General features: G+C 44.5%; 1 protein-coding gene across 1 annotated transcript in view; it reads left to right on the top strand.

The window, feature by feature from the left end:
- MCM3AP (minichromosome maintenance complex component 3 associated protein) overlaps positions 1-24,447 on the top strand; it is a gene marked incomplete in the record, with an annotated part of 69,594 nt that overhangs the window by 11,165 nt on the left and 33,982 nt on the right. The window contains 11 exon segments of the mRNA XM_034785611.1: positions 1,000-1,196; positions 3,925-4,064; positions 8,561-8,758; positions 9,001-9,269; positions 11,336-11,498; positions 12,286-12,446; positions 16,367-16,608; positions 17,490-17,680; positions 18,840-18,940; positions 20,773-20,904; positions 22,845-22,958. Of these exon segments, the coding sequence (XP_034641502.1) occupies positions 1,000-1,196; positions 3,925-4,064; positions 8,561-8,758; positions 9,001-9,269; positions 11,336-11,498; positions 12,286-12,446; positions 16,367-16,608; positions 17,490-17,680; positions 18,840-18,940; positions 20,773-20,904; positions 22,845-22,958 (1,908 nt within the window).

A 24,447-nucleotide genomic window follows, 5' to 3' on the forward strand; every position in this document is an offset into this window, starting at 1 on the left:
GTGGCAGTTCATTTTGCTCAGCTGCATTTTAAAACTTGAAGCTCACCATGCAAATAAATCTTCCGTTGTAAATACTGTCCTAATTTTTTATAAAAATCAATCGTTGGATAATCAACTCTTATAAAATGGTTGCAGGATTGGGTCTTTCATAGTCTCTTGATATATTTGTGTTGGTATGGAGTATGGTCCTAATGGAACTGCCTGTTGTGTTTCTGGGAAGCATTCCAACATGTAAGATACCATCTATTCAAGACCAAATAGTCCGTCAAGCGATTTGACTAGCCAAACACTCTAGTTCTTTAGTATTATACAAAAAAGTTTATCACAAGCAGGAACAGATACAGACTACCGTACTGTATACTGATATAAAACTGCTGTAAATATTATGTCCAATGGCTGTCCAAATTTGAGATTTTTTTCAGAGCTGTCTAGGGGATTTTTAGATACATAACTTCAACTGAAATTAATTATGCATTTATGTAAGTGAGTTGGCTAAATGCTCAAGACTACATTGACAGTCCTAACTGTAATGTACAGAAGTATAATATTGCTGACAGCATCACATTTCCATAATAGTTTTAGACAACAAAGTGAGATGTACGTTAAGAGTAGAAATCCAAGCAAACTTATATTCTCTTTGGCTTGCAGTCCCTCTAAGGCTTGGTCTACACTACCCGCCCCAATTCGAACTAAGGTACGCAACTTCAGCTACGTGAATAACGTAGCTGAAGTCGAAGTACCTTAGTTCGAACTTACCTTGGTCCACACGCGGCAGGCAGGCTCCCCCGTCGACTCCGCGGTACTCCTCTCGCCGAGCTGGAGTACCGCAGTCGACGGCAAGCACTTCCGGGTTCGACTTATCGCGTCCAGACTAGACGCGATAAGTCGAACCCAGAACTTCGATTTCCAGCCGTCGAACTAGCTGGTAAGTGTAGCCAAGGCCTTATTTTCACAGTGTACAGTAGTGTATCACTGATCACATCTGTTGTTTATTTCTAGTTCTCCAGCTAAGAAATCTGCTCTTACAAAGTCGCTGCAGTTTGAGGCAGACCCATTTGATTCTGGGACTGAAGGGCAGAACTCTGAGAGTTTGGCAGTATCAGCATCCTCACTCAGTAACCTGATAGGCTCAGTGGCAGAGACCTCTGAAGACAAATATCGCCTTCTGGACCAAAGGGATAAAATCATGCGACAAGGTAACATTTGTAATTATGCATGTGTAGATGAGGATTATCAAATTGTAGGAACTAGGAAGGAATTCTTTCTCTGTCAAAATGTAGCCTTTTTCTATGGCATCCAGTATTGGCCACTACTAGAGGTAGGGCCTGATGGACCAATGGTTTAATCTGCCATAGCAAATCTCATATCCTACTTTTCACTCTTGAGAATCCAAGTTTAAAATAAGACACTACAAATCTAGAAGTTCAACATCTATTAAGGTACATCTTTAGGGGAGCCAGCTCAACTACTCGAATGACAATAATATACCTGAGCTCAAATCCCAAGAGGGGAAACTTTTATCTTTATTTTTCATTTATTTTGTTGTATTTAATAAAACTAGTTTATGATAAAAATGACACGTTGCTTCTGAAACGTTAGAATGTTATTTTATAATTTTGTAGAGTTTTTTCCCATTAGTACATTTGTATTAGCTAGATTCTTATTAGGTTTGTCTGATGAGATCAACACAATCTCTCTGTCATTTACTAGGCAGTAAAGTATTATGAAATCTGCTTACATTATTTAAAATCTTTTTTCTGCTGGAAAGGGGGAAAGGGACTCTCGAGTCGGGTAAATGAGTGTAATGTCTGCGTATGAAACCAAAGAGGTTAGACTCCGGATGCTCAGATACCATGGTGGATGGGTGTGCTGCATAGAACAGCCTATAAAATAGCATGGGTTTCCCCTCCTGTCAGGGAGACTGATCTGTTTAGGTAGACTTGTTTCACATAGTCCTTACAATGTTCTGTGCGTATTTATTGCACGTGAATATCTGTTGTGATGAGTATCAGACAGTATCCCTGTCAAAAGGATGTTTATGCATACTTTATTGACATGTACTGTATAAAAGAGGCATTAGTTTAGGGATATTTTAATCATTTCTCAAAACACGGAGTTGTATGTGAGCTAACTTTTGACTGCAGCTACAAGGCTAGAGTGCATTGAAGGAGTAAAGATATGTATTACACAGATTAGGCTTTTAAGAATGGACTTTCTTACAATTTCTATCTTTCATATGTCAGAAGGAATCAGGGGATTCCATAGGGAACTATCTAGATGCTATGTTAGTAGTTTCATATTAAACTTGTTTCATTACTGTACTTGTGTGATGTTATTGGAGTAAAAGTCTTAGCAAATAGGCACTAGTTTTTTTGTTTGATGTGGAAATCTTACATTGGTAAGCAATAAATAGTTAGCACATGGGTGTATAGTGACATGACACTAAAATTAATTTGGAGCCATGCATTGAAATCCCTGTACTTTGGTTTACTGATATGGATTGAGCTGCTTCATGGTGCTATGCAATACCAGTATCTTTCTGGTAGCGCCATTAGTTTCTGAAAGTTCTGCACATTTAAAGAAAAAACAACCGGCATGTTTTTAGTTACAAAGATATCCTTTTGAAAGTGGATTGTTACAATACTGAGTGCAGACAGTGAAAAATGTCTATGTTGCCGAAGAGTTTAAATGCAGTAAAACTGCTGAATAAGGGGTATGTCGTTCAAGTGGACTCTGCAAGGAGAAGGGGTATGTTGGCATAGCAAGATTACAGGAATGGGGAGCAGGACAATGGATCAAGTACTACGTGCTTGGCCCTAAGTTACAGGGTTCCCTGAGGCAGAGTGACTACTCACCAATTTCTTATGCATGTAGATGCCTTTTCCCTTAGATCCTTTCTATAATCTGGCTTTGCATGGGGGGAAGATGCATAATTTAATCTTAAGAGTGGTGTGAGCTGCCATTTATCTCTGTGTTGTGTCAGCTCTGCAGCCTAATGATTATTTGAATATGACCTATTACTCAGCTAATCATATCAAAAACATCCATCTGCCCTTGGATTTTGTCTAGAGCAATGGATCTCAATCAGGGATACATGTATCCCTGGAGGTATGCAGAGGTCTTCCAGAGTGTACAACAACTCATCTAAATATTTGTCTCGTTTTCCAACAGGCTACGTAAAAAGCACTAGCGAAGTCAGGACAAACTATGCAGTGGCTTGTTTTTACTTCTCTATATACTTTACACTACAATACAAGTACAATATTTGTATTCCAATCGATTTATTTTATAATTACATGGTAAAAATGAGAAAGTAAGCACTTTTTCAGTAATCGCGTGCTGTGACACTTATGTCTGATTTTTGTAAGCAAGTAGTTTTTAAGTGACGTGTAACTTGCAGTACGCAAGACAAATCAGACTCCTGAAACAGGTACAGTAGTATGGAAAGGTTGAGAACTACTAGTCCAGAGTACTTCTACCCCTTTTTCCCCCATATGTCCCAGTCTGGGCCTCCCAGTGGCTGCGGGGGGCCGTGCCTGCGAACGGTCAACGTCAGCAAAATGTCTCGCAGCCCGCAATGAGATTATCCTGATGGGCCGTATGCAGCCCGCGGGCTGCAGGTTGCCCACCGCTGGGCTAGATCGAGGAATCCTCTGTCAGGTCACTCACTGTTTGTGGCTGAATGATCTTTATAGACTGTAAGCTCCTTAAGAAAGTGACCATGTTACCCTCTCTGTTTGTTCAGTACAGTGCACTGTCAGCACTCTCCTAATAGAAAATAATGAAGAGTGGATGTTTGGGCTCCTGCTGAAACACGGCATTCCTAGGGCTGTAGTCTGATTTGATTATACCTGGGTGATGTACATCAGCTGGAAACGAATGAGCAGGGCACTTAACACTGGTTTTTGTTTAACACCTGTTCAGCTCGAGTAAAAAGGACCGATCTAGGCAAAGCTAAAACATTTGTTGGAACGTGCCCAGACATGTGTCCTGAAAAAGAACGCTATATGAGGGAGACGAGGAACCAGCTCAGTGTCTTCGAAGTGATCCCAGGATCTGACAAGGTACCAGCCTCTATGTACCAACTGCTGCTGTTGTGACTGTTTATTTGCTGTCATTGAATCGTCAGCTAAGCTGTCAACACTGTGCAATATATCTCTGGTTAATTCTGATGAAAATTTCTAGGGACCAGTGACTCTAGATCCCAGAACTTAAATATGAACTGGATTTTTTACAAAGAAATCCCATGTTTGTTTGTAGACGCACAGATAGTAACACCCTTTCCAAGGCTGCAGTATAGGTATCTAAAATTCCCCGTTAGAGGGGGAAGCTCTCTTTTAAATTGATAATCGGTTATTGTAACAATTATAGACTCATAGGTGTGACAGGTTGTCCCCTCTCCCCCGGAGTGCCACCTGATGTACTGGGGTCCCACTGAGCCCGCCCATTGCTCCAGCCTGGGCTCCCTCACCCTGTCCTGCTGAGCCAGGCCCTCAAGCCTCCTCCAGCACACACATAAGTAATGCAACACCCAGCTGCAAAAGGACACAGACACTGAGAACTGCTCTGTATGGGAAGACTCAGTTCAGGGATTGCCCAGAACTCAAACTGGACACCATCAAATTAGGCCTGAGTAAAGACTGGGCGGGGCCGGGTCACTACAAAAAGTAATTTTCCCTCTGTTGGTACTCACGCCTTCTTGTCAACTCTTGGGATTAGGCCACATCCACACTGATTGAATTGGCCTCATTAGCACTGACCCCCTTCCCCCCCCCCCCCCCCACTTGGTAAGGCAACTCCCATCTTTTCACGTGTTCCTTCAGACTTTGCTCATATGGCTTGCATTCTATACCTTTGATCTTCTTTGTCGCTCACCTCTGGATCCTTTCCAGCTTCTCTACGTCCTTTCTATACATTGCTGACCAAAATTAGACACATTTCTCCAGCTGAGGCCCAACGAGCACTGCACCTCCCGTGACTTGCATGCTGTGCCTCTGTTAATGCAACCTTAAATTGCATTTGCTTTTTTTGCAATAGCATCACACTGCTGACTCATGTGGAGGTTGTGAGCCACCACAACTCCCAGATTCTTCTCAGCAGTGCTGCTGCCAAGCCAGTTATCCCCTATTTTGTATTTGTGCATTTGGTTATAATACATCCTGATCCGTTTTTATTCCTGTAGTCCAAATACAGCCGCTTTGTCTTGTCTGTGGTGTAAGCAAGAGCTCATTCATCCCACTGAATCTGCCCAAGACACACACGTGTGAGTCTCAGGAGAGCAGGGCTTTTATACACCATTTCATTCTGGGATGAATGCTACTTTTTCCTGATGTACTTGACAAGACACCCTGCTGATTTTGGGATGAATATCTCCCTTCTCAAAACAGTTCTTGCTCACCATGTTAGCACTGCAGCCTCCTCTTCGGGCAACAAAGAGAAGTGCTGTAGCTGTGACTGAAGCCACTCTGGATATTTTAGGAGGAAAGATGGTTTGTGGTTCACGCACAGACTGGGACTCAAAAGATCACAGTTCTGTTCCTGGTTCTGCCACAGACTCCTTGTATGACCATGGACAAGTCACTTAGTTTCTCTGCGCCTCTGTTCCCCACCATTAAAACAGAGGTACAATAGCACTGCCCAACCTCACAGGGATGCAGTGAGAATTATCCATTATCATTTGCAAAGTGCTGAAATACTATAGTGGTGGGGACTATACAAAAGCCTTTATATCAGGGGTCTCAAACTCAAATGACCATGAGGGCCACATGAGGACTAGTACATTGGCCCGAGGGCCACATTACTGACACCTCCGCCCCTGCCCCCACTCCACCCCTTCCTTGAGGCCCCGTCCCTGCCTGGCCTCTTCCACTCCTTCCCTGTCCCCATTCCAACCCGTTCCCCAAAATCTCCACCCCAACTCTGCCCCCTCCCTGCCCCCAGGGGGTACAGGAGGGGTGTGGGGTGTGGTGGGGGCTCAGGGCAGGGAGTTGGGGTGCAGGAGGGGTGAGGGGTACAGCAAGGGGTCAGGGCCAATGGGAGCTGCTGGGGGTGCTGCTTGAAGTAACAGCTACACACAGCCCCTCTGCCTCCCCTTCCCCATGTTCCAGCCTCTTCCCGGAGCTGCGCAGGGCAGGCAGGCAGAGAGCATGCCCTGCTCCTGGTGCACGTCCAGCTGCCGCTCTGGTAAACACTGGAGGCGGGGGGGGGCTGCGAGGGGCTTGCGGGCCACAGAAAATCGCGGGCCGCGTGTTTGAGACCCCTGCTTTATATCAATAAATTAAATACCACCAAGTCAGTAGTTATGGCACTGCCTGCAGAAATGACAGATGGGGGACAACTGGTATAATATACAAACACTAGAAGTTTAAATACTAAGATGGGTGAACTGGAGTGCCTAGCATTAAATGGAGATATTGATTTAATAGGCATTACGAAAACTTGGTGGAATGAGGCTAATTAATGGCACATGGTAATACACCTCTACCTCGATATAACGCCCTCAGGAGCCAAAAAATCTTACCACATTAAAGGTGAAACCGCGTTCTATTGAACTTGCTTTGATCCACCGGAGTGCGCAGCCCCACCCCCCCGGAGCGCTGCTTTACCGCATTATATCCAAATTTGTGTTAGATCGGGGTAGAGGTGTACCAGTGTACAAAATATATAGGATTGACACAGTAGGTCAGGCTGGTACAGGAGTTGCACTATATAAGAACATAAGAATGGCCTGACTGGGTCAAACCAAAGGTCCATCTAGCCCAGTATCCTGTCCTCCGACAGTAGCCAGTGCCAGGTGCCCCAGAGGGAATGAACAGACAGGTAATCATCAAGTGATCCATCCCCTGTCGCTCATTCCCAGCTTCTGGCAAACAAAGGCGAGGGGCACCATTCTTGCCCATCCTGGCTAATAACCATTGATGGATCTGTCCTCCATGAATTTATATAGTTCTTTTTTGAACTCTGTTGTGGTCTTGGCCTTCACAACATCCTCTGGCAAGGAGTTCCACTGGTTGACTGTGCGTAGTATGAAGAAATACTTCCTTTTATTTGTTTTAAACCTACTGCCTATTAATTTCATTTGGTGACCCCTAATTCTTGTATTATGAGAAATAGTAAACAACACTTCCTTATCTATTTTCTCTACACCAGTCATGATTTTATAGACCTCAATCATATCTCCTCTTAGCCGTCTCTGTTCCAAGCTGAAAAGTCTCAGTCTTATTAATCTCTCTCCATGGGGAGAGAGAAATAAATAATGGTGTCCCTCAAGAACCTGTATTGGGATCTGTGGTGTTCAACATATTCAGAAATGCTCTAGAAAAGGGGGTGCACGTTGAGGTGGCAAAATTAGCAGGTAATACAAAATTACCCAAGATAGTTAAGGCCAAAGCAGACTGCACAGAATTAGAAAGGGATCTCACTAAACTGGGAGACTGGGTCCCAAACTGCTGGATGAAATTCAGTATTGATAAATGCAATGTAATGTACGTTGGGAAACATAATCCCAACTATGCATACTAAACGATGGGATCTAAATTAGCTGTTACCACTCAAGAAAGAGATCTTGGAGTCATTGTGGCTAGTTCTCTGAAAACATCCACCCAATGTTTAGTGGCAGTCAAAAAAGCTAACCAAATGTTAGGAACCATTAGGAAAGGGATAGGTAATGCAACTGAAAATATCCTAATGCTGCTATATAAATCCATGCAACACCCACACCTGGAATACTCTCTGCAGTTCTGGTTACCTGATCTCAAAAAACATACATTGGAATGGGAAAATGTGCAGAGAAGGACAACAAAAATGATTAGGGGTATGGAACAGCTTCTATGGGAAGAGAGTTTAAAAAGACTTAGACTGTTCAGCTTAGAAAAGAGATGACTGGGGGGGCATATAATAGAGGTCTCTTAAAATCATGAATGGTATGAGGAAGTGAATGGGGAAGTGTTTACTTATCCCTTCAATGAACTAGGGGTCACCCAATGAAATTAATAGGCAGCAGGTTTAAAACAAACAAAAGGGGAAGTATTACTTCTCACAATGTACAGTCAACCTGTGGAACTCATTGCCAGAGGATGCTGTGAAGGACAAAAGTACAGCTGGGTTCAAAAAAGAATTAGATACATTCATGGAGATTAGGTCCATCAATGGCTATTAGCCAAGATGGTCAGGGACACAGCCCCGTGCTCTGTGTATCCCTAAACCTCTGACTGACACAAGCTGGGACTGGATGTTGGGATGGATCACTCTAAATTGCCCTGTTCTGATCATTTCTTCTGGGGCACCTGGCAGTGGTCACTATCTGAGACAGGATACTGGGCTAGATGGACCATTGTTCTGACCCAATGTGTCCATACTTAAGTAAAAGATACTGTTCTCCACAGCAAGGGTTGATAGTGGTTTGGCCACTAGTGTGGACAATATCAAACTCTTTTTCAATAGCCTACTCTGTTCTGAAAGTAGATATTTGGCAATGGTTATGTTAACACAGTCAACTTAATACTCAGGATTTTAATATACACTCTGTGTTTCTTTGATTGCTTTCTTCCTGCTCTCTCAGGTAAACCATGCAGCTGCAATAAAGGAATACAGCAGGTCTTCGGCAGACCAGGAGGAGCCTTTGCCCCATGAACTGAGACCTTCAGAGGTGTTGTGCATGACCATGGACTATTTAGTTACCCAAATCATGGACCAAGGGGAAGGGAATTACCGAGAGTGGTATGACTTTGTATGGAATAGGACACGTGGAATAAGAAAGGTAACCCTTGGCACTTGGACCCGCTTGACAGCTAGAATCCAAAATACACTTGTGGCAGTTGAAAAATTAAACAAAAAGTAGAAAAGAGACTCATCTTTTCAAAATCAAAGAGTTTTGTCTAGAATGCTTGTGTGAACAATATAAAATATGAATTCCAGCTGGAATTCAAAATGACTTATTTATTTGGCTAGGTTTGTAACTATTGCTAAATTTACAAATGTTTTGTTTTTCTTTTTGGCCAGGATATAACCCAGCAACATCTCTGTGACCCTCTAACAGTATCCTTGATTGAGAAGTGCACTCGTTTTCATATTCATTGTGCCCACCACTTGTGTGAGGAGCCCATGTCCTCTTTTGATGCCAAGATCAACAATGAGAACATGACTAAATGCTTGCAGAGCCTGAAGGAGATGTACCAGGACCTGGCTAATAAGGGTGTTTACTGCAAGAGTGAAGCAGAGTTCAGAGGCTACAATGTGTTGCTGAATCTCAACAAGGGGGATATTCTCAGGTGAATTGTCAGCTTGTCACACTTGCCTCATCTTCTGCCTCCGGAACATTTCTATAATACAGAATTCCTATGTAGAAGATCTTAGGTGAAGGCTTTACTGTTACATTTTCAAAAATACAAATTGTCATCATGGAGATGTTACATTATTATATAGTCAGTTTTTGCATTTCATTTCTTGTAACTTAACTTTTGAGAGAGCGGAGAAGAAAGAAGCTGTTTATGCGCTAATCTTTTTAGCATTTGAATCATTCCCATTAGGTTTTTGGTTTTCGTCTCACTGAGGCAAATGTAGTGGGTGAGGGTCACTTTCAGGGTTGTGCACTCGCACAAGAGTCAGTCCAGTGCCGCGCCCATCCGGCGACTTGTGTTCAGGTGCCTCTCCCCCCTGCTGCCGCGCTTCTCCTGCCCTCAGCCTTGGAGCCTCTGGCCAGCTGCTTGTTGTGCAGGGGGACAAGGGGGGGCGCCGATGTCAGGGTCTCTCCTCCCCAACCCTCCCGCCCGTGTACCCCATCTCTGCAGAAGGGTTGGGGGGACAGCGCTCAGGAGTTAGAGGGAGCTGCTGGTGGCTGCTGCAGTCTGAACGAATACACACACGCTTGCTCGTTCTCTGCCTCTTTCACACTCACTTCCCAACACATACTTGCATTGTTGTTGTTACTTCTTGGTACGTCCTGCAATGCACGTATATTCTCTGTAATTTTACTCTTTCAAAGTGTGTTATTTTAGTTTTTTGACTGGTCTGTGCATTTCATAATTTTATTTCTTTCTTATGCTTAAATTTAATTCTTTGAGTAGTGAGATCTAAAATGCCTAACTTGTCCTGGCTGGAGTAATTATCCTATGGTAACTTTAAAAAAAAGTATATTATATCTAGGTTTTTGGTTTCTACTGGTGGCGCACATCCACACATTACCTCGATATTGCGGCACATAAAATTTATTCCGCACATGGATAGAAAAAATTAGAGGGAACGTTGGTCACATTCATACCTTTCCTGGGATCAGTTGGACTGGAAGTAGTTTTCTGTATGTCTGGGTTAGCAGGTCAACATCACATTGATTGATATTGTGATGGCTGTATCATTGCCAATGAAAACTATAGATTTTTACATGTAAGCTTAGTATTTGCCGAATATCACAGAATGGAACAAAAATTACAGAGAAACCCTAAAACTGCTGTCTCTCTGCAAGGTTTTTAATCTGCGTTTTTGCTGTGTTAAGGCACTGGTTGTGGGTAAGGTGTGGAGACTGTGTGTGTTCTAATGCAAGCCTCGTGCATCGTGACCACCCCAGTGCAGGGTGGATGGGGGAAATTTGCAGTGATGTCATAAAAGGGGCAGGGCTTCCTTACTTTGCAGATGCTCAGTGAAGATGCTCAGAACTTTTATTTTTCAGTTGCCTAAAACATATTCATTTTCATCCCAACCCTCTCAAACCTTCACTTTCTTTCATTAAGGACTATTTATGGGACAAATTTCAAACTTCAGCCATTTTTCCTGCAGTATGTCATAAAGTGTCAGCTTATTTTAGTAAAAAGAAAAACTCGTTTTTTTACCAATCCCAAACTGAGTGAATGTAATTTACTAAAGTCGTCTTCCTCACCCAAAAAATACCTAACCGTTGAATATAAACATTTGAATAAATGTCTTTTTGAATATCGAATTACTGAAATAAACAGCCCTATTTTTTTTCCCCCACCCATGTGCAAGTAACTCAAAACTCACCTTTTGGGCTGAGAAAAGCACAAAACTTTAGTCATGGGATTCTTTTTTCAGGAAGTGTCCAAATACATACATTTTATAATGAATGAGCTTCCCCAGCCATAACAACAATATCATTTTGTTAATGCTAATTGAACTATTACATAAGAGCATAAATGATGAAAGGATACTGCTATTAATTTAATTTACATGCATTAGAGTTATGCTATCAAGGAATCAAGACTATCTTTAATTGTGTGAGTGTTTTAAAAATGGCCATTTTTAAAAATACATTCACAGAGATCGCTGTTGAGCTAAGGTCATTAAAGTTTTGATGAAAAAACTCCCATCTTTCTTGTCTCAACAGAGAAGTGCAGCAGTTTCAACCTGCTGTCCGAAACTCAGCTGAGGTCAGATTTGCAGTTCAAGCCTTTGCTGCATTAAACAGCAATAATTTTGTAAGGTTTTTCAAGTTGGTGCGAGCAGCTTCCTATCTGAATGCCTGTCTCTTACACTGTTACTTCAACCAGGTAAGAAAAAGGAGTTTGTGTGTTCTGTACCAGTATCTAATAATACAGTGTGGGCCGGGGATGATTGAAAGAGCACCAAGCCCAATGCATATCTATTAAACCTTAATAGTTCTGCCTGCTGTATTCTTTAAGAAAAACCTCAGATTTAGAAAGGAAATAAACAAAATGCCTTTCCACCACAATGCAAAATAGAAAAAGCATTAAAATACAGGATTTGCTTTCAGGATGAGTGCATAACCATTTTAAAATTTGATATTCTTACATCCCACAAAATATGCAAAATATGGAACATATTTTCAGGGTGTTCTTTTTTTTATTTTGGGGTCTCATTTATTCTTCTTATTTGTACTGTCATAGTGCCTAGAAGTCCAGGTCATGGACCAGGCCCCATTGTGCTAGGCGCAATACAAGCAGAGAACAAAGAGACAGCCCTTGACTTGTTTTGGGAAATGTCAGTGCTCCAGTGTTGGAAACCCTGAGGCACTTGTGCTAGTGCATGAGAAACAAAAGAAAACACTTGTAAGGGGCCAGGCGTGGTTCACCGTCCACAATGAGTAAAAGCTAAAAAGCAAACAATGCAAAAAGTGAAAAAAACATTTAAATATAAACAATTCTTTCCACTTGAATGATTGAAGGTGATTGTAATGTATAATTTTTCAAAACTGATTTTCCTATTGACAGTGCCCTCCTAATTTTCTAGGTGTGAAGAGCAGCTCTGTCTAATACATATTTTATGAGGTCTTCCAGAAGTTTAACAGCTATTTGGCTTTTTTTTTTTTTTTTCCAGATACGCAGAGATGCTCTCAAGTCTCTCAATATTGCCTACACTGTGAACACTCAGAGATCCACTATCTTTCCTCTGGATAACTTGGTTCGCATGCTACTGTTTAGAGACTGCGAAGAAGCCACTGATTTTATAAGTTATTATGGGCTGAGTGTGTCCGATGGGTAAGCGCAAGGAGAGTTTGTATTTTTGTTAATGCCCAAAAACTTGGTTCAGGGTCCTCTTGTGCTCGCTGCTGTACAAACACATCTTTGATCCAAGATGAGAGCTGCAGCTTGGCAACAGGAAAGAGACACGAGCTAAATCAAGACTGGATTTTTTTTAAAGATCTGTTCTATTTCAAAAGGAATTATTTTGGGGGAAGTTTTGTAGCCTTTGTTATACAAGAGATCAGACAAGCTGATCACAGTGTAGTCCCTTCTGCCCATGAAATCTATCGCTTCCAGTGATGCTAGAGCTAACAAGGCAGACTACTTTGTCACATTACTACCAGTGATGGTTAGTAAAATATGCAGAAGATTGTCTCTCAACCTCAGCTGCATGAATTGAAGGTAGGGTTACCATACGTCCGGATTTTCCCGGACATGTCCGGCTTTTTGGTCCTCAAATCCCCGTCCGGGAGGAATTTCCAAAAAGCCGAACATGTCTGGGAAAATAGGGAGGCATGGTAAGGGGACGCCGCCTCCTCCCCGGGGTTCAACTTTCCCGGCTCCCGCCACTCTCCCCAGCGCAGCAGCCGCCGGAGCCCGGGAGGAGGCGGCTGCGAGCTGGGATGCCGCCGGGCAGCGCCGCTCGGCCAGGGCTGGGGCCGGGGCCAGGGGTGCTCATCTGCCGGCCAGGACTGGGCCGGGGGTGCTTGGCCGGCGGCCAGAACCAGGGCCCGAGCCGAGCCAGAGTGACCAGGGCCGGGGGTGCTTGGCCGGCGGCCGGAACCGGGGCCCAAGTCGAGACGGAGCGACCGGGGCTGGGGGTACTCGACCGGCGCCCCAGGGCCTGAGCCGGGCCGGAGCCGCCGGGGCCAGAGCCTCTTGGCCGGCCGCCGGAGGGGGCCGAACTGGGCCACGTCTCCTCGCACCCCCCCCCCAGCCCTAGCCCCAGCCCCAGCTTACCTGCTGCCTGCCTGTTTCAGGCTTCCCGCGAACATTTGATTCGCGGGAAGCAGGAGAGGGGGAGGAGCAGGGGGGCGGAGTGTTCAGGGAGGGGGCGGAGTTGGGGCGTGGACTTTGGGGAAGGGGCGGTGTTGGGGCGGGACCGGGGCCCCTTAGAGTGTCCTCTTTTTCAGGGGCTCCAATATGGTAACCCTATTGAAGGTGACTTGCAGCTCTAAATGAAATAACTATCCAGTCACTTGTGGCACCTTAGAGACTAACAAATTTATTTGAGCATTGCATTGCATGTTCCAGTCTATGCATCCGATGAAGTGGGCTGTAGCCCACGAAAGCTTCTGCTCAAATAAATTTGTTAGTCTCTAAGGTGCCACAAGTACTCCTGTTCTTTTTGCGGATAAGGACTAACACGGCTGCTACTCTGAAACCTATCCAGTCACTGTTACATTCTGTGCTTAATGTTCCTAATAACCAAAACACACTATTTGTGTCATTAGAAACCTTCAGAAAACAGGCTAGGATGTAAGGTGGGACTTTCCAGAGTGTTTAATGTTGGCCCTGCTGCTGCCATTGAAGTCGGGGCAGTTTTACCATTGATGTAAATGGAAAATGAGTTAAGCCAATGCTGAGCACTTTGGGAAATCCCACCCTTCAGATAGGGACATTGGGGCATTAACTACATAACCCTAGAGTGCATTCGTTTTATAAATCTATGTATCTGAAGTTCATCTTTTGTAGCACCTTGTGCTGTGAAGGCAGCATGCTCAGCCGTTGGAGGGAGCACTTTTCACTGCTGTTCAATACCTCTGGTGGCTGATCTGCTGAGAGTTGGGCCAGGTGGGAGCGAGTTCTGCCTTAAATCTGGAGGTTGTATAGCAAAAATAGAAGGATCTAAACTAGTGTTTTAATGTGGTTTAGCTTGCTTCAGTAAATTACTGAATTAAGTTTTAAACACATCTACATTGCAGGTTTGCACCAATTTAAATTTGATTTAGTTACACTAGTGCAACTTTTGTAGTATAGACAAGGCCATGAGATCTAGGGTTTTGTTTTTTAAAGTAAGCCAAGATTCTGGCAAGTAAGATGGCAATCTCAAAAAACAGAAACAAAAAAAAGGGCGGGGGAGAGAGGGGGTTCTGGGTTGCCAACCTGGTGTTACCCTGCCTCATATGAGGCCTGGTTTCACTGAGCTAGCGCTTGGATAGGGTACACGGCACTGTATATGCTTTTTTCATTTTAAAGACCTCTTTGGGCTGCGGTAGGGGAAGGGCATGCCGTATGGCATGTAGTGTAATGAAAGGCACTGTGTTAGGTACACAGCCCAGTGGAAAAGTTGCCTTTTCTTTTTTAGTCTTTTCTGAGGCTAGGACCCCTCCAATGGGAGAAGTGAATTTGCAGTCAATATCTAAGAACTGCAAAAAGTGCTTTTATATTCTGAGACTACTCCTGAGGGCATTCTGCACCAAAAAATAAAAAATTCTGTGCACAATATTTTAAAATTCTGCAAAATTCTGCAAGTTTTATTTGTCACTAAATAAATGCAGAGGCTCCAGCATGGCAGTGGGGAGCACAGGCCACTGGCTGCACAAAGGTGGGAGATCATCCTGTAGCCCCCCCCCAACCCCTGGGACACGGACTCAGCGGTGAGGCTGCACCCAACCCTGACACAGCAGAAGGCCTGGGTCTGCCCCTCAAACATCCTAGGGCCCTGCCCCTCTGCACCAGGCACACCAGGTGTGGGGCAGGCAGGCTCAGCTAGTCAGGATCCAAGTGTGGAAGGGCACAATGAGGGGGGATCCAAGTGTGGGATGAGAAGATTCTGTGTGGGACAGTCTGGGTGCAGGCAGCTCAGTGGGGGTCCTAGGTGTGGGGGGATCTGGATGCACAGAGGCTCGTTTGGGGGAGTTCAGGTGCAGGGGCAATGGGATTCTGTAGGGGCTTTCAGGTGAAGGTGCTTGGGGCTCAGCAGAGGGGTCTGGGTGCTGGTGGGTTGGGGGTCTGGGTGCAGCTAGTTGGTCAGTGTCATGGAGGTCTGGATGTGGGGGCTCATGGTGGTGCAGAGGGTGGGGCATCAGGGTGGGGGTTTGAGTGCAGGGAGCTCAGTGGGGGTGCAGGGGTGGGGGTCCAGAGGCAGGGGGTCTGGGTGCAGGGCGGCTCCAGATGCAGCGGTTGAGGTTCAGTGGGGTTGGGGTTTGGGTTTGGATGGCTTGCGGGGTTCTGGATGTACCGGGTGAGGCTTGGCAAGGGTGTCTGGATATGGGAGGTCTGGATGCATGGGGGTTGAGTGGCTGAGGGAGCAGCTTCCCGTACAGTTACCACTCCCCCGCACAGCTAAGGAGCGATGGGGGCAGGAAGCAGGAGAGGATGCTGAGCTTCCTGCAGCTGGGGCAGGTTTCTGGGGTGGGTCTGACACAGCCCCAGCCACTCCTTGCAGAGGAAGAGGAATTCCCATGCTCTCCTGCCTTCAGCCCAGCCAGGACTAGCAGCTGATCCTGGCTCAGGATAGGAGCCACCACTGGCTGGGGTGTCTTCAGCCCCGCAGTGATTTACCTCTCTGACGGCTGCTCCGGGTGCCTGAAACAATGTACTTGTGCTGCTAGGGAGTAGTATGTGACTGCTCTTTGCTTCCCTGCCAGAAAGTTATTTTTCTGCAGGGAAGCAAAGAAATCTGTGGGGGACATGAATTCTGCGCACGTGCAGTGGTACAGAATCCCCCCAGGAGTACTGAGTGTGGAAGGCTTTCATCAAAACCACTTGTTGTTTTATGTTTATCATCCACTGTCATATTTTAAGCATTTTTAGTGAAACAGAAATCTTCAGTGAAGTTAATTGTATTTTTTTTAACAATTATAAAATCAGGTGGGTGAAGAAAAGTACAATAATAAATCTGAATGTTTTACGTCATTCCCTGTGTCCTCCAGGATTTGTACAGGCTCCAGCTGTCACAACATTGATTGCTTGTTTGTTTTTTTCACTAGTTATGTGGAGCTGAATCGCTTAGCTTTCCTGGAGTCTGAAGGATTGCCCAAACCAAGAAAGTCATTGTTTGTTAAGCAGAAGCTAACTGCATCCATTGGAGAAATTGTAAATGGAGGAGCATTACCTCCAGTAACTCGCCATGTACCTGTATGTAGCTTCAATGGGCAGAACAAGTACACAGGAGGGAGCACTCCTGGGGAGCCAGCCAGCAGCATCCAGAAAGCCAGTGTGAATGTGACAGGTAAGAGCAGGTGGACGTAGCCAACCTCTGAACTGCTGCTCAGAGACCTCAGGTCTCGTCAAATTTTGTTTTGTTGGTTTTTCCCAATTTACTTGGGTTAAAACGGTGTGAATTTTTCACGGATGTTCAATGAAATAGAAACCACAACTTGCTTCAGTGGCTGCTTTCCCCATGTATTCTAGCAAACAAGCTTTGTGGCAAAAGTGTCATCAAAACAGCAAATGTATTAATGGAAATCAATTTTTGAGCTCCCCACCATGAGTGTTTGTAGTGAAACTTGATTCTAAAAAGTTTCACAGAAACCATACCTTGTTTCCAGTCAGAAACTAACCAACAAAAGTAGACCCTTGAATCCTGAACATGTGCAGCAAAACGCTTGTGAATGATTTATAAACTGAGAATTGGTTCAAGAATGTAATGAACTTGCAGACACGTTGCAAAGAGGAAATGAGGCCCAGTTTGTTAAATAAATGTTACATTTATTTGCCCAGTTCTAAAATGAGTAAATATTTTGGGTTTATGCTTTTGCTCTATCAGACAGACCAAATACAAAAATATCACATTGATTAACCATAACCACTTAAACCAGGCTGTGTGTGTAAGAGAAAGAAGTGTGCACGTGTAAGTGCCAAGCTCATTCCTTCTTAGTCCTTAAAATAGTCCTTGTATCGTAAATAAATTCTCAATACAGTGTGTAATGTGATGCAAACTGGAATGTCTACTGTTAATTATCGTGCACTGAGCCTTCAGAAGAGCTCGTTTTTATGACTTAATGCGATTTATCAAACAAGCCAACTTTTGAAGAGAGTGACTTCGGTCAGTTAAGTGATTAAGACTGCTGCTGGTTTGTTTTTCGTTAATGGCGGGATGTTTTCCTACAGAAGGAAGGATAGAAGAGAGAGGTTTGGATTCTGAAGGGACAGGGCTACAAGTCCAGCCTCCAGCTCAGTCTTTGCCTTCACTGTTACCTCGTCCTCCAGCACCATTGCCTCCTGCAGCACACTTCCCCTTTCAGCCGATAGAGCAGCCTGAGCTTCCCCCTTCAAAACCTCAGCCCGTGTACGCAGACCCGGTAAGAGACCTTGCTCCTAGAAACCACAAGCTCTGGAGAAAGGCGTATTGAATATTACTTCAGTTGCCCTTTTGTTACATAATTGTCAATACTGGAGTTAGACAATTTCTTTCCTGTTTCTGAATCTTTGTATTAAGATAATAGAGACCAGAGAAAGTCACCTGCTCCAGGTAATTGTTATCCCAAACTTTCATAAGCAAAGGGAAACGGGTACAGTTTCATTGTGGCATTTGGGGAAACTTGGTTCCAGTTATTAATGGGAGCCGAATGTCTGATGAGCCATGCAGAAAATGTCACCTACTACTCTGACCTTGTCAAAACTCTCAGGCTAAGCAAGATTGCCTATGGTCAGTGTTTAGATGGGAGACCTCGAATGAAAACTTACGATGATGCAAAAACTACTGATTGTGATTCAGCAAGTGGCACTTTTTTTTAGTGAATCAAGTATTAAACCAGTCCCCAGAATAGCAGTGTGTCATCTTCTAGATGAGACCTAAAACAGAGGTCCTTTTCGCAAGAGTAGGGGTGTTGACTGAGAGTCATGGACACATACCAATTTGGGTGATTCTGTGCTATGTGCCCTCACTTCTTCCTGCAGTTTTAATGGGATTTGGTGGCATTCTTCAATGAGTATCCTAAACTGTTATGTAAAGCTGCATGATATAGTGCTATTGCTGCTGTGTTCCACCTCAGATGTGGCTGCATTTCAGTGACGGGTAAGACAAGTCCATTGAAATGAAAGTAGCTATTTAATTAAATTAGCTTCGTTTTATTAATATTAACCATTGAAACTGTACCCCTTGGAGAAAAATTTGTCATACATAAAAATATTACATTTGAGATATTACGAAAAATCAATGATGTTTTATGCTCTTTTGCAGGTTTAATTCAGGAGTTGCTTTTCTTTTTGGGTGGGGTTAATATTTTACACTTCTGTTAGTTTGATAGTGATGGGGGAAAATGGCATAGTGGGGTTCCATATTGTTTCGACTTCCAGATTGTTTGCTCTGTTTACAAGTAAAAAGATAGGTTTTCTAACTGCCAGCCACATACAGTCACCAGTTCTAAAGATTCCTTCCCCCAAATGACACCTGTGTGCAATGCGGTATAAATATCAAACACTCATTCTCAGTATTTCCTCCTGTATGTATCTTTGTAGGACATTGCAGAAGTGTTGGAAGGCCTGGTGCATGAAGTTCTCAAAGGAGAGTGCAGAGAAATCGGCAAGACAGGAGCAGCTTACGTGACTGCAGCTATGTGGTACAGGCAATTATTATTACTATTATTGACATTTTAGGGGCCTGTCACCATCTAGGTGTCACTTTGCCTTATTAGCAATTAGCTGAAGATGGCAAACTGTCATTTATATTGGGGAGGGGGAGGTGTCCAAGTGGCAGGATATTTTCATTTTATTTTTATTTAAAGTGATAATGTCAGGATTGATAGGACCAGTATTGGTCCTCTCCCCATGCTTAAAATGACACTTTCTCTCCTGAAATGTATCTTGTGTGTATATTTAAAAATAAAGCATCTTGATAGTCCTTCCAGACTGTAGGCCGTGATAGTTCTAAGGTCCAAGTGATTAGGCCGAGTGAAAACCATATGCAGTCAGTCCACTAGTCTGGAAAGGACTATTGGGTTAATTCCATCCATCCATCCAGGGCAACAGAGGCATCACAGTGATCAGAATTCTCGGTTGCCAAACAACTTTCCTACATAATCCAGGCGACTGTGTTTCAGCTCCAGTCTGCTCTTTCTATTGCCACAGAAGTAGCTCAGTGTGCTGGTTCTGCTTTGATCTGATAGGGAATGCTGTGGGCGTTGGGGAATTCTTCAGCACTCCTTCCCTTCTTTCTCTTCTCGGCCTCCTTTCTGCTGCCGCACGGTCGCTGAGAACCGTGGGAAGTAGGGAAAGACGTTTGGAGGGGTCCAAGCTGCAACCCCAGGGCAAATCAGTAACTTAGCAGGCACTATCTCTCACCCCTGTGGCCGCAGTCTGGCTGAAGGGGAACTGTGGTGCCCACTACTCTCCCCCCAAAATATGTTGTTGGCAGGGAAGATGCCCAGCTTCCCCCACCCCCCTTACAGTTCTGTTCTGTCAGTGCTTCCCAGCGAGCAAAGGTCCCTTTGATGAGTCCTTATTTGTTGAGGAATCACAGAAGAACTACACTTTTTGGAAACCCGGGTCTTCATCAAAGTTCTGTTAATCAAACTAGGTTTTCAAAAACCATGTTTGAATGATCCCTGATGCTGCTCAGTGTCGTTATCTAGGGGAGGGCTGTCCCCTCGGTGGCTGTGCCAGAGCTCAGGTTCAGTGGCCAGACCATGTCCGTGTTAGCCACCCACTTACTGGGTCACCAGCCGGCCTGCAAACAGAGTGCTAGTCTTGCTGCACATGCACATTTCACTTTTGGGTTGGTCTGTTTAGGTCAGTCCATGTTGGAATAGTGAACTTTATTACATTTTCGTAGCTGAAGTTGCATATCTTAGGTCGACCCCCCGCCCCCCGTAGTGTAGACCTATTAGGGTCATAGCTGTATCATAGGAATCCCTTGCTCAAATGATTCCAAAATTTGGAGCACTAACCCTGCCCTGTATTTTAATGAGGCACAACATAATTCAAGACAAGCATGTGGGTTTTAGAGCACTTACAATCATTGTCTTGTAAACAGTGACTCAACCCTAATTAAAGCAGAACTTCAGCTTCTCTATAATGAGATCCCTAAGGGTGAAAGAAAGAGATTTTCTTACCATAAATGGTCATTTTATTACAGAAAATCCACTAGTCCTTACTTCTTCCCACCCTTGTAATTGTGGGCTGGCAAGTTATAAATTGGATCTGATATGCAGTAGCCAGGAATGTATCTGACAAGCTGAGTGCCAAGAATTTTGATCAGTGAGTTGCATCAGTGGTCCTGGATGGGCAGTCAACCCATTCATCCTTTCTATTGAGTGGGTAGTCGTCTTTGCTATCAAATCAGTGTGTTTGATATGTCTGATTTAAATAGATTTAGGAAACAAAAATGGGTCTGAGCTGGAGTGTGTCGTTAAAGGAAAAGAAAAACACAAAACCACTGCCTTTCTTCATGCAGTACCTCTGATGCCACCGTAGAGGAACTCTTGACCGAAGTAATGATGGAGCTTCTCAGGCAAGTTGCAGCAGATGTAGTCAGTGCAGAAAGAGAGCGAGTCAAAGAGGAAAAACGCAGAGCAGAAGAAGAGAAGTGAGTAGTCTCGTTTCTTACAGATGTAGTAAATGGAAGATCAGCAGGTGAAAACTTGAGGGACTGGATGGTTCAATGAACTGGTAATGGGTGTACTCACTAGGGATGGAAATATTGGTTAAAAAAGTTAACCGTTAAATGATTAAAATTATTTCATTTAACCAGTTAACCGTTAACTGAGGTAGCGGGGGGATTGGGGCCAATGCGGCCAGGGCTGGGGTCCGGTGCGGCATGGCTGGGGTACCGCCCGGCGGCCCGACACAGGTTAACTTTGGTTAACAGGTAAACCTAATGCTTACTGGTTAACCTTTTACATCCCTAGAAGTCACCCTTACTTTGAGGTCGTCAGCATGAATCAAGTCCCAGGATAGTCATCAGTCAGATGGCTTCTTTCTGTTAAAAAGTTTAAATTTACCTAGGAGTGTGTGTCTTTTCTCTTCTTTATTTAACTCTTCTCTAATATATTTTAGCTGTAAATTGTAAAAAGATCTTTTAAAAAAATATTGTTTTAGTCTATCTCTTTTTAAAACTGATTGAATCAGAGCGATACTTAATAACGACACCCAAAGTGAAGAATATGGCTGCCACGGCACAGGGTGAGCTCTACCCTTGTCCCCTCACTAGTTCCTTCCTTCCAAGTGACAGAGCTAAGCAGGGAACCCTGCCCTTCACCCCAATCTTAGACTGGGTCCACAGGTCACAGTACCCTTGCTCACCAGCTGTGTTCCCTCAGCAGGTCCAGCAGTGTTTGGCACCTGCTGTTGACTTTGTGGTGGGAGCCTGTGACCACTATGAAAATTCACCGACAGAGAATAGCGCTTTTTTTTGTATTATTTATCCATGGGAATGAAATAAACAGAGGACGGGGTTAAAAGAACAAAAGGCCTATCTACATATTATCTTACCTAAACCTTCCTTGAAAGTTTAGGTGGTCCCACTTGTCCCAGACTCACACACACACCCGTCCCCCTCCAGCCTTAGGGCAGGACAAAGCAACACAGTCTGCACTCCTGTAGCCTCCACCTCTCAGTCTGAGCCTCAGTCAGTGTCTCCCCCTGAATTCGCAAGCAGTCTTTTATCTATTTCAAAGTCCCTTTATTTGACCTGGGACCCCGGGCATCTTGCTGAGGCAGGAGGTTGCAGATAGACTTCCAGCAGTAGATTCACTGTCTTGTCTGTTAAACACTGGCAATGGTCTTCCTTCCTGGAGATGTGTAAAACTTCATAGCATTGAGTTAGCTCTTTGTCTGCCATGTAGCAGATAGTCTGAGAGTAATTGTATCTTTCCACCCTTGGAACAAATAACAGAGCAAAGGTTTTGCCAAGTACCTAGGGATGTTCTGGCACTCCTTTTCTGGATAATGTATCTACAGTTACCTCTTAATGATTTTGTTTCATCTATTCATATAATAAGCATTCCCATAAAGAAACCAACATACAGCATTCTTAAAACATTACAGAGCAGTTTCTCCTTGTCCCATGTATCATATGTCTCCTGCCTGTAGAACACTGGGTGGATATGCAGCGGGAGTTCTCATGTGCCCCCACATACCACTGTCACCCCAAAACTTCTGAGTGTGAAACTGGGCCCTAGTCCTGCCACTTCCTCCTCCTTCTGGCTTCTAGGGGGTGAAAAGGGTGGCAGCCCCTCATCTCTCACGGTGCCAGCTGCCCGGGCAGTGGGTTAGGAGTTCTCTCCCATTAAGTATTGTAATGGTGCGGGGGGACAGGTCTCACCCCCTGCAAAGCTGGTCATGCTGCAGAACATTTGCCTCTGCTACTTTTAGAGGAAAAGCATGAAATATTGGACTAGCCCAATGTGGAGGTTAATTATTCTGTCTCAAAATTATCTGTGGTGTTGATATGGCATGTGTGTGTTACAGATCATCAAACAGGTTTTGCCAGTCCTTATTTGTGTATAATTTGTTTCCATCCTTTAGGCAGAAGCAGGAAAGAGAACGGTTGATAAAACAGTTGAGCTATTCAGTGGGTGCAGAGCTGACAGAAGAAGTAATAAAGGAAGGTGTTCAAGAGACTTCAGCTAGTGAATTAAAGTAAGTGCAACATTAGCTATGTAGAGCGCACAGTATGTTATATAACACAATGCCTGCATTGTAAACTTCTTTCCTGAGAAAGTAAGACTCTGGCAAGCAGACATCTCGCTGCTCCTTTTGTTGGACCCAATACAGGGTGAATGGAACCATTGTGAAGAACATCATTTGGTTAAATTTTCAAACAATTAATCCTGTGCCCCCACCCAACTCCCCTCAGTTCAGCCCCATCCTCAGTTCAGTCCCCAGTTCAGTCCCCCAGCCCGTATCATCACCACCCCATTAATTCACCCTCCCACCACTCACCCCGTCTGCCCAGAACCTACCATTAATTCTGCCCTCACCCTCCTCACCAGCCCTCCTGCAGCCACCATGCCATAGTCCAGCCCTCCCAGCCTCACCTCTGCTCCTTCGGATTCTTCACCCTTCCCAGGCCTGGGGGGGTTGCAGTGGGGTCCCCTCTCCCACTTTCCACACTGGCAGGGGAGCAGCCACCCAGGGCTGACAGCTACAGCCCCGGCCGCGCCCCTGGCGGCTGACAGGATTTCTAAATAAAATTAAGCCTCATTTTTAGAACTCTCAAATGTGGGGATTTTTTTCCCCAATTGATTCAGGGTTTGTCTACACTGCGATGTTGTTGACATAACTTTTGTCTTTCACGGGTACTTAAAAAAGCCCCCCCATGAAAGACAAACGTTTTGCCGACGCAAGTGGCAGTTTGAACGCAGCTTTGTCGCTCATGCCGACAAAGTTACTGCCGCTCGTGGGGCTGGAAGTATTTTGTTGGCAAAAGTGCCAACAATATACCGACAGAGAGCGTTCACACACGCTGACTTTTAGCGACAAGGCTGTGTCGACCCAGCCTTGTCGCTAAAAGCTGCGTAATGTAGACAAGCCCTCAGTTGCTTATTTGAGGTTTGGCTCTCCCCCTCTTCTTTATACCTCAGATGAAGATTCTTTTCCCTGCTGGGGTGTCTCTCCCCCCACCTCCACTTGTTAGCTTGATAGCTTTGTTTGTCTGATATATAAATGAATTCTCATTATCTTTCAAAGTACTTTGGGATGAACTACCCAGTGGAGAAACCACATTCCTTTGTTTGTCCTGTTTGACTGTAAACCCATTTTAAGAATGTGTTGCGGCTGAAAAAAATCCTGACATTTGAGAGTTTTATAGCAAGATCACGAGTGAGGTGTAATTACACTCAGGGCTAGTCTACACTGGCAACACTAAAGCGCTGCTGTGGCAGCGCTTTGACGTGCCTTGTGTGGTCGTGGGGCAGCGCTAGAGAGCTCTCCCAGTGCTCCAAAAAAACCACCTCAACCAGGGGTGTCGCTCCCAGCGCTGGGGCACTGTTTACACTGGTGCTTTACAGCGCCGCAACTTGCTGCACTCAGGGGTGTTTTTTCACACCCCTGAGCGAGAAAGTTTTAGCGCTGTTAATTGCCAGTGTAGACAAGCCCTCGGAAATCATGACTCTTGTATCAATTTAAG

This window comes from Trachemys scripta, chromosome 11, assembly GCF_013100865.1.
Source record: "Trachemys scripta elegans isolate TJP31775 chromosome 11, CAS_Tse_1.0, whole genome shotgun sequence".
NCBI lineage: Eukaryota > Metazoa > Chordata > Testudines > Emydidae > Trachemys > Trachemys scripta.